A 16,622-nucleotide genomic window follows, 5' to 3' on the forward strand; every position below is an offset into this window, starting at 1 on the left:
TTTTAATATGTTTCTTGGTCATTTCTGTATCTTCTTTTGAGACAGAGTCTTGCTCTGTTGCTCAGATTAAACAGCAGTGGTGTGATCTTGGCTCATTGCCACCTCTGGCTCCTGGGTTCAAGTAAGTCTCCTGCGTCAGCCTCCTGAGTAGCTGGGATTACAGGTGTGCACCATCAGCTAATTTTTGTATTTTTAGTAGAGACGGGGTTTCACTATGTTGGCCAGGCTGACCTCAAACTCCTGGCCTCAAGTGATCGTCCCACCTTGGCCTCCCAGATGCATTTATTTGTAATCAAAGAATATGATTCACCTCATTTTAAAGAGTGCATACCAAAAGCATATGCAGATAAGCAGTTATGGTTAAATGCCATTGATATAGCAGAAAATTAGTCTGCATATATGTGAAGTACAAATGTAGATTCAAGTGGTAATAAATAGAGAAATGTAGAACTATAATGGTAATGTGAACAATTTTCCCAGCAGTTGAAACTGTTACGAGATAGATCCTATAATGAAAGGCGGCTGGAGATACAGAATGATCACACTTGTTAGCCAATCTAATGAGAAAAAACAGCAACATAAATTGAAAACATCTGTAGTCAGAATTTTAGCCCTAAAGACTCAAAGGAAGCTAAAGTACAAGCCCCTCCCAGAGACATTTGATATGTTTCCTTGCATAATGCTGTGCTTTGTTGGGTTCTCACAGAAAGTGATCACCTCTTTCAAAGCTGTGCTTTTGCTGACTCGGCTGAGGACAGTCTCCAGGTGGTTTAAATTCAGGACAAAATTTGAAAATCAGTCCCAAACCATTTTTATCAATAGCACTAATGAATCCCTCCTTCTGTTCAGTTTCCTCTCTCTTCTCATAGCCCTGAATTAATCACAACCTCAGCCCTCAAAATTGAATCCTCCTTTTTAAAAACGATTAAAAGCTACAGTATCCCCAGTCAGACCCTTGGTGATGTTTCCTCCACATCCTCCTTCTCACCACGTACACACCATGCTGTTCTTTTCCCCTTTCCTTTGGAAGTTTGGTCCCTGATGATTTCATTCTGGAGCCAGATGATTTCATCCACCATCTGCAGAAGGATAATTTCCAAATAGACTTAGCTGCCTCTGACCTAGTATTCTCCAATCAGTCACACATTTTATCATGTTCAACCACCCTTCCAAATGAATCACTGCCATGTTTAATTGCCACGTAGAAAGCTGCGAGTAAGGCTGAAGTTGTGTAAATTTCCACTCAGTCCTTATTAAATGGAAACATCTCTTGCCTAACTTTTGATATTGTCCTTCAGCCTGACCCCATTTCCCTCCACCTGACCCCATTTCCCTCCACCTGACCCCATTTCCCTCCTTAACCTAATTTTCCCAGCAAGCATGTCTACATTCTATGACTCTTTCTTCAGTCTCATCTTTGAAGAAAAGGTGTTCTGATTCCCTGCTAAAATTGTTTTGTCTCATCCTCATCTTTCCTAAAATGGAGATCCAATCTGCCTCCTTCTTCCCACAACGGGTTATCTCTTCATTGCCTGTAAATCTGACCATGGCTTCCTATGTTTCCCTTGATTTTGTGCTCTCCTCAAGCAACAGCCTTCCAATATTTAAACCTTTTTATGACTCTAGATTGAGAAGCAGACAAAATAAAAACTCATCACCTTGCTATTCTAAGGCCTCATGTCTAGACTGTATTTCCAGCCTCATTTCTCACACCACCACTACTTGAAACCCATGCCCTGTCTGAAACTGGGATAATTTAAATTGCCAAGTATGCCTCCTAACTCTGCACCTCTTTTCTTACAGTATTTTCTGTGGTCTTCCTTTCTCTTGCTACCTGAAAAACATTATATTATTTAAAGTTGGCCCCACATGTCACCTGCTTCATGTAGCCTGTCTTGAGAGCCTCCAAATGGACATGACTGTTCATTCCTTGTGCCATTCTCGTGTTATGGGATCTTTGGGGTGTCCATTTTCTGGCTGGAAACCTCTGTGGCCATGGTGCCTCGTTCAGCCTGAGTTCTTGTTCTGCATCCAGGAAGAACGAGGTACACAGACAAGTGAAGTGTGAATAAGACAAAGATGAGCTTTATTGAGTCTTACAACAGCTCAGATGAGACCCACAGTGGGTAGCTCCTCTCCACAGGCAAGTCATCTGTGGAGTGTTCAGTTCTCTGCAGAGAAGAAGCCCTGGAGAGGGTAGCTCCTCTCTGCAGATCATTCAGATGCCTCTGCAGGTCTCTGAAGTTCTCAGCAGAGAGGGTAGTTCCTCTCTGCAGTTGGTTGTCCTGTTGTCTCTCTGTCCTCTCCATCTGCCCTCTCTGGCTGAGCCCAGGGCTTTTATGGACCTCAGAGGGGCGGAAGTGCCTGCCAATTGGTCATGGGTGGCCATGGGTGACCCAGGAGAGGCACCACGAGTCCCCACTCCAGTCCTATGGGACTGGCAGCCTGGCCCCTAACCTTTAGGCCCTCTCTAGCCTGAAGGTGGGGCCTTATCAGGGACCCATCAACTTCTGCCCAGGACTCTGTGTCCCGCTGTTATTCATGACCTGAGGGCTCAGCTGCAACCGGGGGGTGAGATCAAAGCTGGGGCAGCAGAGGAGAGACGCCAAACAGCCAGAGCAGACACCCCCAGGCCTGCGGGGATGTGCGAGGAGGAACTTCCCCGGCCCTCAAGGATGCAGGCTACAGAGATGCCCAGGTCCTGGGCCTGAGAGAGCAGCTATAGCTGCACATAGAAGCTCCTGCCCCCTCCAAGGGCGCAGGGAGGCTCGGATCCACAGCCACAGCTTTGGTGGCTATATCCCCACCCAGGAAGGCAGGGCTCCTGCCTGCTCCACAGAGTGGGAGGCCTGTGTCTGCAGCTGCAGTTTGGGCAGCTGCAATGGCACCTGGGGAGCTTCCGCACCAACTCAGAAGCAGGAGGGCTCCCACCAGCTCCATGGAGTGTGCAGCCCCAGCCGTGCCTCCCTGTGCCTCCCTGCACCTCCCTGCTACAGCCTGCATGGTGGCTACAGCCACTGTCATCACTAGTGCCTTGTATTTCTCTAATTCAAATTATTATATTAAGTCTTATGACATGCTTGTGTCATCATACTTCTACTAAATTTCATGATCTTTTATTCTCCTTGAATCCTCTTGGGCACTTGGTTCTGAGTCTTGCATTTAATAATTGCTCAATACTGTGGCTGAATTAAAATGAATGTATTTAGGTAGCCTAGGTCCTTCACTGTGCTGTGGACACAGGATAATCATTCTTCTATTTGTTCTCTTCTTTTCTTATTAGTCCAAAGTGGTTTTCCCTTTCACCAGCATTTACTCAAATAACACTCTTTTTTATTGCACAATACATTTTATCTTTTTAAAGAAGACAGTCCTGAAAATATAATCATCATTGGCCAATTATTTTTCTTATCTACTATCTATATCTTTTTTAGTTAGCCCAGCACAATTTAGCACTTAATTGCTTGTCTTGAATGCTTTTGTGCCACTTCATATGGGTTAAACCTATCTACCCTAGACAACACACACCTAAAGAGGGAAAATCATGTGATATATTTCCCTATAGTGTTTAGAAGAGTACTGAACATATAGGATGAGCTTATAATTTGGTAATACACATGTATGCCCTTTTCAAAGCCAAAACATTGATAACAGCTGATAGCAGCCACCTGAAAATAGTTGTTACTGAGGTTTCACAGCAGTGTCTGTCACACAGAATTACCCCAGTCATGAACACTGCTTTACCAAATATAATCTCCACCCCTTCCAAATTTCAGCCCACAGTCAACGACTGTCTAACTCAGGAATACAAAGACCCATTCCTCTTACTGTGAATTATAGCAACTCTGAAGGGCCATCTCAGTTCCAGAGTTCCCTGTAGAGTCCTCGGAAACCTTCGTCAATTGCATGGGGTCAGCTTCCCCCTCTGTCTAAACCTACATTTCTCATTTCCTTACAGATGTATCTCCCAAGATGACTCCCCAGTAAATCTTCTGCTCATCATTAGCTGCCTTAGAGTCTGTTTTCAGGGAACTCAACCAAAGACAGAGCTTAACTTTTGCTTCATTTCCTACTCCATTATGGGGTATCTCATTTTCAAGACAATAGAAAGTATATCATTTCTCTCACACAATCACTAAACTGGTGTGATTTCTCTCACACAATCACACATATTTCTATGTGATTTAGAAACATCATAACTCCTATTTCTAAATTTTATGGACCTCAAAGGGCAACCCAGCTTCTATTAATAAACACCATAGCAGATATGGTCCAAAAATACAAAGTAATTCAATGCATTTTAGTGAAAGCCTTCAGGAGTTTTAAAGGTAGAGGTATTTTTGAAGAAGATTAAAGCAATAAAGAGAAAAAGGATGACCAAAATATCAGAGAAAAACTTGTTTAATAAAAAATATTAGCCATAGATGATAGCCTTTTTGTTTACAGCATTGACTCAAAAGGTGATTATTTGCAAGATTTCTGAAAACCTTCAATGGGGCAGACTAGAGAATATGGAGATTTGAGGAGATCTTTCAAGTATGCCATGTTATATAGAATGTTTTCACCAATATTGTATCAAGCTATCTTAATGACCTTGTCTCCTTTGTTGCTTCCTCTTCATTTCTCCAATTTGTGAATATTAAAGTATCTCAGGCTTTCATATTTTCTTCTTTCTACACTCCATTATTTCATGATCTCCTCTACTTCTTCTTCTTTTTTTTTTTTTTTTTCTGAGATGGAGTTTCATGTTGCCCAAGCTGGAAGCAATGGCATAATTTCAGCTCACTGCAAACTCCGCCTCCTGGGTTCAAGTGATTCCCTCGCCTCAGCCGCCCGTGTAGCTGGGATTACAGGCGCATGCCACTGTGGCTACTTTTTTGTACTTTTAGTAGAAGTGAGGTTTCACCATGTTGGTCAAACTGGTCTCGAAGTCCTGACCTCAGGTGATCCTCTTGCCTCGGCCTCCCAAAGTGCTGGGATTACAGGTGTAATCCACTACACCTGGCCTGATGTCTTCCACTTCTAAGGATGTAAAAGGAATATGCTGAAACTCTTAAATTTGTTTCTCTAGCCTGGACCTCTCCTCTGATTTCCAGCAAGTCTGGTTAGAAGAGTGATAACCATCCAAAATGTAACGTGCCTAGCTTCAAAGTACTGAGTTCCTCAAATTATTTTACCTTAGTCTCCCCCATCTTAGTTATAACTCTATTATTCCAGCTACTTGGACCAAAAGCCTTGGATTCATGCTTGATATCTCTCTTTCTCTTAAACCATACATCCGAATTGTCAGCAGTTCCTATTGGCTCTGTATTCAAAATGTGTCCAGAACATGACTACTTTTCATGACTTCTATTACTGCCCAGGTAGAAACGACTGTCATCCTTGGCTTAGAATATTGCAATAGACTCATGACTGTTCTCATGGTTTCTGCTCTTAACACACAGTCATCTCAAAAGAGCAGTCACAGAAATACTCTAAAACTGCAAGCCAGATTGTGTCATCCATTATCATAGTGGCTTCTCATCTAACTGAGGCAACAGCCAATATCCTCAGTGGCCAGATAAAATTAGGGTGACCATATAATGTCATCAGATCAGGATATTTCTGAGTTCTACAGTACTAAATCTTATTAGACATTGGGAACATAGGCATAAACTGTTACTTTCCCAGGCAAAGCTTACACCTATGGTCACGCTTCTTACAGGACTCCACATGATTTGTCTCTCTCTTTTTCTATGGCTTTCTCTTATACTCCTCCCCCAAATGCTCACTTTGTCCCAACCATATTCCCTTTGTTTTTCCTTGAACACATCCAGAACATTCCTCTCCTCATGATATTGCTCTTCTCTCTTCCTGGAATGATCTCTTTAAAAGCTTTATATTACTTGCTTCATTAAATATATTCAAAACTTTGATGAGAATTTCAATTAGTCCATAGAATATACGGGGCTTTAGTTCCACAAAACCAGAAGTCAATTTGTGAATTATTTTTAATGTAATTGATGACCAGCATTATGGAAATAGATAAGATTGTCAAGGAGAGATAGTAGAGTGACTGACGGTACTCTAATGACTAGGTAGAGGAAGATAATGAAGATAGAGAAGGCATGGCCTAGAAAAGGGAGGAAATTCACTTAGGATAAGATATGATGTCCATACATGGTACACATTAGATGCTCAATAAACATCTTGTGACTAAGTGATTTACTAAATAAGGTAAATGTATGCCTACCTGAATTATGGTACCCGAATTAGCTATGACCACCCTGGGAGTGAGTTATCAAAATCCCAATTCAAGTTTTAGAGTGGCATTATGAACCTGTAGTAACTGGTAATAATTTATCATTACTCTTCCATAGTTCCCCCAAAGTCATGCATTTGACCTTTCCTCAGTGTACCACAAAAATGTTAACTTAGGTTTCTTTTGGAGAAAGAACATAGTAAATATTTTAGACTGTTTAGTGTCATGCCTTAGAGTATTAGCTGTAAAGCCAAAATGTTTGGGTTAAAATCTAAGCCCTCTCTCTTATTAGTTAGCGGACTTGGGACAACTTACTTAATCTCTTGTGCCTCATTTTCTTTCTTTTCTTTTTTTTTTGGGGGGGGGGTTAAATGAAAATACTAGTACTTCATTGAAATAAAGTGGGTAATACACAAATTAATAAGTTTAAAGTGACTAGAACAATGCTTGGCCCTGTAAGTGCTTATCAGTTGTGATTCTATTGCAGGAGATTTCCTCCAAAGCACTGAACAGGAGACTAGGTTTATTAACCATCTTATAGTCTGGGAATTGAGGAAAGTCTTGAGGCCTGTGTGGTTGCTGATCTGAGTTCTCTTTAACCTGAACTAAATATATTTGTCATTATTGTTTATAAAAGATGTAAGTGTGACTGTCCCAGACAGCTCATCATTCTCATTATCAATCAGCCATGGACAACATTACTTCTGAATTATGCCATTATATTTTTTTCTACCATGACAGTCCTGCTCTCTTGTACAATATTATTCTCACTTTGTTTCTGGTAGTCTAGAGTTGCCGTTTGTCCTCTGCAAGCTCCGATCCTGTCATCTCCATGGAATCAAGAAGCCTATTTCAGATAGATTTTTTTTCTGCTTCCATCTTTAGACCTCAGACACACAAGGAGATTTTTCAAAGGTGCTGGCATGCAGCCCACCACGTGTTTCTCAAAACCTTACTTTTCCACCTTGAGAATGTACTTAGAAGGTGAATGGTTGTGTCACATATGATAAATCCATTCCAATATTTCTATCTTCTTAAGTTGTTGAATTACATTCTCCACCTGTCAGAAAGTTTGTAATGTCTCCAATTCATTCAGTTTGGGCAACCTCTGAGGCCTGAGTTCAGTGCAACCATGTTAATAATTACAATGGTTCCATAACTCTTTGTTACATTGATGTATTGATACATTTTGTCCAAATTTCACAGTTCTTTTTTGTCTAGTATCTCAAAACTCACTCCTACACACATTTCTCAGATTTTAAACAAAATAAATTAATTAAATCCTTCCATTCTTTTTACGTGTAAACCTCTTCTTGAGATTGATCTTTAAATTGCTACCCCTAGAGGCATTCCGGGATCTGATTTTAGTTATAAATCTGGAGACAATAAGCAGTGGTGAGAATGAGGTCTGAAAATAACTGGCTTTTTTCTTGTAGTCATCTTGCATTTTAAGAATGGGGGAACAATTACCAGGCAAGGAATGCAGATGTCTAAAGAAACTTAATGTGAAACTGGAATGTTTAAAGATAATTCTTCCATAAACCCCATTTAAATTTCCAGGGTTTTGCTATTTCCCAAATGTAGAGAATCAAATAGAGAATTGGAAAATCCATTTAGATTTATGTTGAAATCTGGTGATCTGCACAATGAAGATTTGTATTTGGTTTATATTATCTCAAACCTTTGGCAAAAATATGAGTTTTTTAATCTTCTTTTCCAGAAAGATAGTATGCTTTTATTTTAGCATAGTCAGGGAAAGGGCACATATTTTCTTCTATGTCTTAAATCAAGAAGTTAGGGATTTGAACTTGTCATTCTCTTTCTGTTCATCACCATTCACAGCAGCCACATTCACATGCAGTCCTGCAATTTCTCATGAAATTCAAACGTACTGTTGTGTAGTAGAGGCCACTTCTCTCCTGAAGCCTTGCCTTTAGAGTGCAATTCACTCCATGTAATCATAAATGATTAATCCTATTTCCATGGACTTCCAAATTCTCATGCCTGGATACAAGCTGGGTTTTCTATTTTTACCCCTAACTAGTACAAACATTTGATCTCAGAGTCTTTCCATTTGCTTGCATTTCTGCTTCCTGTCAGCCCTGCTGTTACCAATTGCTGGCCTAGTCAGGCTTCTTAGTTGTAAACAATCTAAACCAACTTTAGCTGACTGAAGTAAAAATGTAATTTATGGATTTTTATCTGAAATTCAGAGGAATTCAGAGAAAGCTATACAATCCAGGTGCATCAAATCAACAAAAATGAAGTGAATGCTGACATTCAGAGCCATCTGCAAAATCATACCCTAAAAGCAACCTGGCAAAGACATCATAAAGGACACTGGATGCCATTTCTGGCACTGTTGGTCTTGCTTCTTTTGATATCTGGCAGTTGCTGCCCCAACTGGAGCTGTGATCACCACCAAACTGGATTTTTAATTCTTTTTACTTCTTTACATCACTCTTGTTGGTAGGTGGAATAATGCTCCCTCCAATGTGTTCATACCCTAATTCCCAGAACCAGTAAATATATTACCTTTTTTGACAAGGCAAGGAGCAATTAAGGTTGCAGCTGGCATCAAGGTTGCTTACCAACTGACCTTGAAATGGGGAGAGTGTCTTGGATTATTCAACTGGGCCCAATGCAGAAATTTTGTTCCTTATAAGTGAAATAGGAAGACAGAAGAGTCAATGTCAGAATGAGACAACATGAGAAAGACTTGACCAAATATTTCTGGCTTTGATGTTGGAAGTGGCTCGTGAACCAAGGAAGCTGGGCAGCCTCTAGAAGCTGGAAAAAGGAACACACAGTTTCTCCCTAGTGTCTCTAGAAAGGAAGACAACCTTGTTTGACACTTGGATTTTAGTCCAGCAAGACTCAGTTTAGACTTTTGATGTTCAGAAATGTAAGACAACAAATCTGTGTGGTTTTAAGTCACTAAATTTATGGTAACTTGCTACAGCAGTAATATGAAATGAACACAACTATCCCCAGATTGAAACCTTCAGGTGTGTGTCTCTAATTTGACAAGCTCAGGTCACATGGCCACTTGCCTACACCCTAACTCAAGAGAGGTTAGAAAAGCAACTGTCTATGGCCTCTAACCTCAACCAAGACTCATTTAACTGTAACTTCCCCGCAGTAAGATAAGGCTTTAGAGGCTTGGTAGCAAATAAATAACCAAATAGGCAAACAATTAATTTTAACTGTAGTGTGTTCATTAAACTGAGTATTGGGATCAATAACACACAATAAGTTAGAACTATAGATAATGTACTCTCCATGATATATTAAGTTACAAATGCAGGAGGCAGAACATTGTGTTCCAGATATCTTTCTTGGTCTAAAATAAAATTCCAAGTATCTAGTTTATTAATTCATACTATTGATTTGAGTTCTCTCTCTCTCTCTCTCTCTCTCTCTATATATATATATATATGTTATATATATAGTGTGTGTGTATACATATATGTATGTGTGTGTATATATGTAGAGAGACAGAGATACATATACATATATAGGCAGTACCTCAGGTTCTCATCATTTCTTGTGGTGAGAACACTTACTCTCTTAGCAATTTTCAAAACTATAAAGCATTGTTATATTATCAAATATAATATTCAATATTCAAGTGTGGTCACCCTGTTTTACAATAGATCTCTTGAGCTTATTACTCCTACCTTACAGTAATTGTGTATCCATAGATTAAAATCTCCCAAACCCACCCCACCTTCAGCCCTTGGTAACCACCATTCTATTCTACATCAATGAATTCAACTCTTTTAGATTCCACATAGAAGTGAGATCGTGTGGTACTTGTCAAGTTTTCTTAATATCAATGTGTTTCACCAGACCCATATTACAATTACTTTCTGATCAACTATCAAACATCTTCCTCCCTTATTATTCCACTTTGGGGACACCTTGATTTAATATGTTACCATTTCCAGGGACTGATCCTTTCAGACAGAATGCCCTCAGCATTCAGTATGATCCATGGGGGCTCCAGTAAATACGATCTAAATATCAGCAGGATTCCTCACTGAGCATATCTCTATTCTGAACATATGTTATTTTATATTCTTAAAAGTTATCACATTATTAATCTATAGAGTTAGAATTAAATCTACTTTTTCAAGGTTACTGGAGTTCCTTAGTGTAGACATGCATTTTTTAAATCTTTGAAAAGTGACAAAAAAACAAGAGAATTTTAATATGATATTTTATTACGGGTGTCTGTAAGGAAAAATAAAAAGATCAACAACCACATACAAGCTTACAAATTTCAACACATCCTCTATGCTAGTGTGACAAAAGCAGCCCCATAATTTGGTTTTTATTGTTGACCTTTACAGGATGAAGGAGAGAATCCTCCGTGGCATGCCAATTAAACTTTCTGACAGGAGACATGTACAGATTTTGTGCATTTATGCTCTGAATGCAAGTCAACAATTCTGATCTAGAGTTTAAAAGTGAAAGTACATTAGCACCATAACATGCGTCTTTAAAACCTTCCCAAATATTAGTAATCTTGACCAGCAATGACAAGAAAAAAGAGAAGCACCTTTAAAAGCAGTTGATATCCAAGATTAAAATAATTGTGGCTTTAAAAATATTTCTTTAAATTCTTGCACTACACTCTTCTTTTTAAACCAATCTTCCAGGAGATTAATCCATGAAATTTATAAGTTTTATCAACTTATAAAATTTTTTTCGTCTTCTGGGACTCATAGAATACAATCTGTGTTTCTGATCAGTTGAGGTAGTTAAAATAGGGAGGGCTTTTCTAATTTCATATTTGACCATTTCAGAAAGAAAGGTTATCTTTTACTGGTGAGCATAGTCATTGCTCTGCAGATGGGCTAGGATTCAAAGAATATAACACAGTGTTGTTATCGTTAAGAGTGTTGAAGTTTATTTATTATAGCACCATTGAGACATTTTGAAATTGGAATTGGTAAAAAAATAAAACAAAAAGCATTTGAATTGTATTTGGTGAAACAGCAAAAAAAAAAAAAAAAAAAAAAAAAAGGAAGTATCAGTTTTCTTTGTCAAATTATACTCTTTCCAAACATTTTGGAAATAAATAACTGGAATTTTGTTGGTCACTTGTACTGGTTGACAAGATTAGAACAAGAGGAACACGTATGGAGTTAAATTTTTTTTGTTGGGATTTCAGATAGAGTTTGGTTTATAAAAAGCAAACGGGGCCAACGTCCACACCAAATTCTTGATCAGGACCACCAATGTCATAAGGTGCAATATCTACAAAAGGTAGTCTCACAGCCTTGCGTGTTCGATATTCAAAGACTGTTTTGCTCCATTCCCCAGTGTGTTTCTGTAAAAAAGGACAGAATGCAAGTGATCATGACATTACAATTACTTAAACAACTCTGACTGATCAAGTTAAAAAAAACACCTTTTTACTCTAAAGGAGCTTTCATTGTGCCGTGTTATTCATATATATGAGACCTGCTCCACTTCAAAGCTGTAATCTTCTTAGTTGATAAACAATATTCTTAAACAAATGCTTTGTAAGGATTCTTAGTAAACGCAGCAGGGCAATTGCTATAGACCAGTGCATCTTCAGGAGGCCTGGTTCCGGCCATTGTTAACAGGTTTATAATTGGTTTATTAAAAAGAGGATAGGTCTCTCACAGTGAAATTTGCCAATATCAGAAATGAGTTTTCCCTTTGTTCACAAATAACAATAACAAAGGAGAGATTTGAAGTTAACCTTTAAAATTTTTAAAAGCAGATATTTCAGATTGAGTTAATGTGACAGATATTATTCAAAACATACAGACTATCCCAATTATCTGATAAAGTTTGCATTATGGATTTAAATTTTAAATGCTTTTATTTCAACTGGTTTTCATCTGGAGGCTAAGATCCATTCACTTTTTGTTGCATTTAACAGTCCCTGCAATGAATCAGTAGATGCAATGTATGTAATTCATATCAAATGCTATCTTTATTTCATCCTATTAATTTTATTTCTTTTATTCAAAATAATTTGCATGATTAAACTAAAATGCTGACTGCATTATGACTTATATTGAGAAAAATGTTTCTTACCGTGCAACCATCCTCCAGAACTGTGTAGGTGAATTTGCTATTTCCTTCAGCCTTGAATTCACCTTCATTTGACCCCATCAGCTTCAGGGCCTTCTTTACATTTCCACTGGCCTGATCCATGTACGCAATGCTATTTTTGCAGTGATACGTGATGTTCTGGGAAGCTCGGCTGGAGAGAAGTCGAAGGAATGCCAGCTGCACATCAAGGACATCTTCAGGAAGTTCAGGATTGCCATAGCTAAACTGTAATAGGGAACAAATAAAACGGATCAAACATTTTAGTTGCAACTGCATGCAAGGGATTCATGTAGTATGTGTATGCATATTGTAATATGGGCTGTTTATGTATTTTATGTACGAATATTTTATGTGGGAACATATTTTTATTGCATGACAGAGTAAAAAAGGTCTTAAGATGTGAAAGAAAGGTATCTGCATACAAAAATAATTTAATCTAACTGAGCTTTTATTGAGAATAAAGTTATAAAAGTATAGTCACCTGGATACATAAAATCATTTGAGCTCTTCTGGTTATTAATTATTAGGTTGGTGCAAACATAATTGCAGTGTTTTGCCATCACTTTCAATGGCAAAAACTGCAATTATGTTTGTACCAACCTAATAAGTTTGCTTGTGATGAACATATAGGAAGAATACAAAGGATATAGGGATGACTTATTTAAAAAAGGTATATCCTTTCTTACCTGAAAACCACCATCCATGGACTCTCCAAACCAAACGTGTTTCTTCTCAGCACCAGAATCTGTCCACCAGTGTTTCCGTGGAACATTCAAAGGACTGGCACTTATGCATGTTTCCCCAGTTTCCATATTACAGAATACCTTGATGGCATCCAATTTGCATCCTTGGTTAGGGTCAACCCAATATTCTCCTGAATAGCCACAAAAAAGAAGAATGGGAATTGGTTATAAAATCCAGTAATAAAGTGATTTTGTTTGTTTACCTGTAAAGGCATTAATAATGTTGACTGCTAACGTGACTGCATTTTATGTATAGAATGATAGAGAAACTTTTGGATTGAAATTGCTGAGGTAAAAGAGTTAGCTATGACTATAGAAAGCACTGAAATAAAATGCAACATCTTGGTTTCTAATCTGGATGATACACTAAGCTAAGACCTTTTGATGGCTGTATAATATTTGAAAAGTCTCTCCTTTTTTTAAAAAAAGATGATTATTATATGTAATCTTGCTTAATAATAGAAGCTGGCTGTCTAACCCAGATTTATTCCAATAGTTCTAAAGCTGAAGTCCCTATGATTGATGCTTGTCTCCTATTTTAAGTAATTTCTAGAAATGTCTCCTAGCAAAGGCAGTGTTCCATGTCAAGATATTTGAAAAGTTGAAATAATTTGGCTTTTCAGAAATATTTAACCCAATATATGCAAAACCTTAAACTATTACAATATTCTATTTAATTTTATATAGTATTCTGAAATTTGTCATGTGTTTAATTTGAAAATTTTAATAATTAGATTCATTGCAATAAGTAAATAGTATAATAATCAGATTATAATTGTCTACATCAAATTATGTATATTTAATCCTGAGAAAAAAGACATACATTACTTTATACTCAAAAAACTTATGATTTATACTACAACTTCTATAAAACTGTCTTTATATTTTTCTATATTTGGCATGTCCTGAAGTTACATTATATTTTACATCTGCAAAGTTTACTCTTTTATATGAAGCAGTTTCAATTCAGTTAACTTTCTTGGAGTACTATTTCAGCTTTCCATTGAAAGTGGATATTTTTTCGTTCTCATTCTAATCTAAACAACTTTCTCTGTAATCCTGTTGCCATGAAGATGAAAGACTCCCAAACATACCACTCTTGAGTTCAGGATGGCAGAATTTCAGGTCTCTGCAGTTTCTAGCAGGGTTTTTACGAGAACCATCAGGACTAATGAGGCTTTCTATTTGACCGTTAACAGACTTGAGTGAAGTCATAATCTCATCGGTGTTGATTTTGAAATCCATTGGTTCATCTCCATAATATGGGGCAAAACCGCCAGCTTTTTCACCTCCGACCCCAGCAATGGCAGCGGCTCCAACACCACCACAGCAAGGACCAGGGGCACCAGGAGGTCCAGGGGGGCCTGGTTGCCCTGGGTGGCCTGGGGAGCCCTAGAATGAGTAAAACATGGATCATTGAGATATGCATGTTTGGGTGCCACTCTAAGAATACATTGCCAGTTCAAGAAAATGTCTTAAAAATAATTCATTCATTGTGTCGTCATAATTATTTTACTAAAGATTTATTTGGGTGCTTTTAGGGTCATGTGATCACCGATGTATAATAACTGCAATTCATTATCAAGAAAGGTATTGTTCCACTATGTAAGAATCAGTAGTGTCAGAGCACACGTTTTCTCTATCATTCTTCCTTCTGGATGAATGATGTAAGCAAACGCCTATGGGCTACAATTCTAATATTGACATGACAGAGGGGAGTGTAATTTGTTAGGATAATAGTTTTTATTTCATTTACCCCAAAGGCGTGGAATACAAAGTATTAGGAATGATAGTATCATTAACAAAATAGTAACCATGGAAGCTGTTTGAGAAATAAAATGCACTGCATAAACGCTGATAATTATGAATGTTGTAATTCCGAGATCTCTAGTGTGATAGCAATGCAGACAGGGCTTGTTTGGTTAATTGGGCAGATGTCATTATTCTGATACCATGGATACCTGATCAAATTTTTAAAAAGATATTTTTCTCCTGTTATAGTATGGTAGAAACATTTTTAATGTGATGGAGAATGTCTTAAAGTCATGGTTCATTTTCTAAATTGAGTGGTTGTATTGCATCTCACTCACTATTTCAATTTAAAGATAATGCAGTGGTTCTGAAAGCTGGAATATTATAGAAAATTAAATGCACATACATATAAGTGATGTCTTACCTCAGATCCTCTTTCACCTCTGTTACCTCGAGGCCCTGGTGGTCCAATGGGACCTGGATGTCCACTGGTTCCATCTTTGCCAGGAGGTCCACTGGGTCCAACAGGTCCCTAAGAAAGTATCATGACATCACAATGCCAGAATATCTTTCTGAAGTGCAGACATGTGAAACTAATTATCTTTCTGTGCTACTTACTCTGGGGCCTGCAGGTCCTGGACTACCGATTGCACCCTGCTGACCAGCAGGGCCCTGGAAGGAAAGAAGTGTGCATATGAGTGAAGGCCTTAAAAAGCACTGGGAAATTGTACATTTAAGATCAGATCAAGAAATACGGGGATCATGATGAAATATTTTTTTCTTTCTTTAATCTTCCCATTGTTTCATACTGATTGTTGTTTCAAATTAGCTCTCAAATCCATTTCTCATCTCTTCTAGTACATATTTTTAGAGATGGAAAGCTTTCTTCTCTTAATCTATAAAATTTGTTTACATTGGAGGGATTTTGCAACAGAATGAATGCACTTACTGGAGAACCTGGGGCACCTGGATTACCAGGGAATCCTCGATGTCCTTTAATGCCATTAGCTCCACGTTCACCTGTTTCACCTTTGTCACCACGTGGGCCTTGAGGACCCTTTAAAAACATATTTTGAATTGAAGTCATATACACACATACATATTGGAAAAATAAAACAGAATTTATAATAATTAAGTCTATTTTATGGCTTTCTATCAGCTAAAAAATCCCCCATCAACAGACACTTCAGATATGAAATAAGATTGCTTTTGTGGTTGTTTTAATTTTGGACTGATAATGGCATAGATCCCTAACAACTGGTGTTTCTATCATTGGCTCCAAAGAACTTTTAGATCCTGAACTGCTTTCCATATCATCATCATTAAAGGAAAGTTTATATTTGTTCTATCTATCATCTATCTATCTGTCTATCTATCTATCTATCTATCTATCTAGCTAGCTAGCTAGCTAGCTAGCTATATCTACCGATAGAACAAATATATGTTTTTTTCCTGAACATGCTGGAAAATAAAATATTTCCTACACTGTAGAATGAGTTAAATAAGAGAACCAAACAAAATAAAACAAAAAAATTAGAAAACTTACAGGAGCACCTCGGGAGCCAGCAGGACCGGGAGCACCAGCAGGGCCGGCAGGGCCCTAAGATGAAAACATTCAATGGAGCAAACATACACGGAATTAGTTTTATGTGTTGACACAATTTTGTTTTCAAAAGTAAATAATTTCATTATAATAGAATTATAGTATGCATGCAATTATTGGAAGTTAATATTGTTTTTGCCTTCAAAGTGCTAAAGCCCTGTTTACAGCTTTATCAGGGGATCTAAAC

The 16,622-nt window shown here is 37.9% G+C and overlaps 1 protein-coding gene across 1 annotated transcript in view; it reads right to left on the minus strand.

The window, feature by feature from the left end:
- Nucleotides 1–10,446: 10,446 nt before the first annotated feature.
- COL3A1 (collagen type III alpha 1 chain) overlaps nucleotides 10,447–16,622 on the minus strand; it is a 38,850-nt gene continuing 32,674 nt past the window's right edge. The window contains exons 44-51 of the mRNA XM_010370287.2: nucleotides 16,379–16,432; nucleotides 15,782–15,889; nucleotides 15,451–15,504; nucleotides 15,257–15,364; nucleotides 14,175–14,472; nucleotides 13,024–13,211; nucleotides 12,320–12,562; nucleotides 10,447–11,579 (exon numbers count right to left, since the gene is read on the minus strand). Of these exons, the coding sequence (XP_010368589.1) occupies nucleotides 11,433–11,579; nucleotides 12,320–12,562; nucleotides 13,024–13,211; nucleotides 14,175–14,472; nucleotides 15,257–15,364; nucleotides 15,451–15,504; nucleotides 15,782–15,889; nucleotides 16,379–16,432 (1,200 nt within the window). The 3' untranslated portion in view covers nucleotides 10,447–11,432. The remainder of the gene's footprint in view (nucleotides 11,580–12,319; nucleotides 12,563–13,023; nucleotides 13,212–14,174; nucleotides 14,473–15,256; nucleotides 15,365–15,450; nucleotides 15,505–15,781; nucleotides 15,890–16,378; nucleotides 16,433–16,622) is intronic.

Source organism: Rhinopithecus roxellana, chromosome 14, assembly GCF_007565055.1.
Source record: "Rhinopithecus roxellana isolate Shanxi Qingling chromosome 14, ASM756505v1, whole genome shotgun sequence".
NCBI classification, from domain to species: Eukaryota; Metazoa; Chordata; class Mammalia; order Primates; family Cercopithecidae; genus Rhinopithecus; species Rhinopithecus roxellana.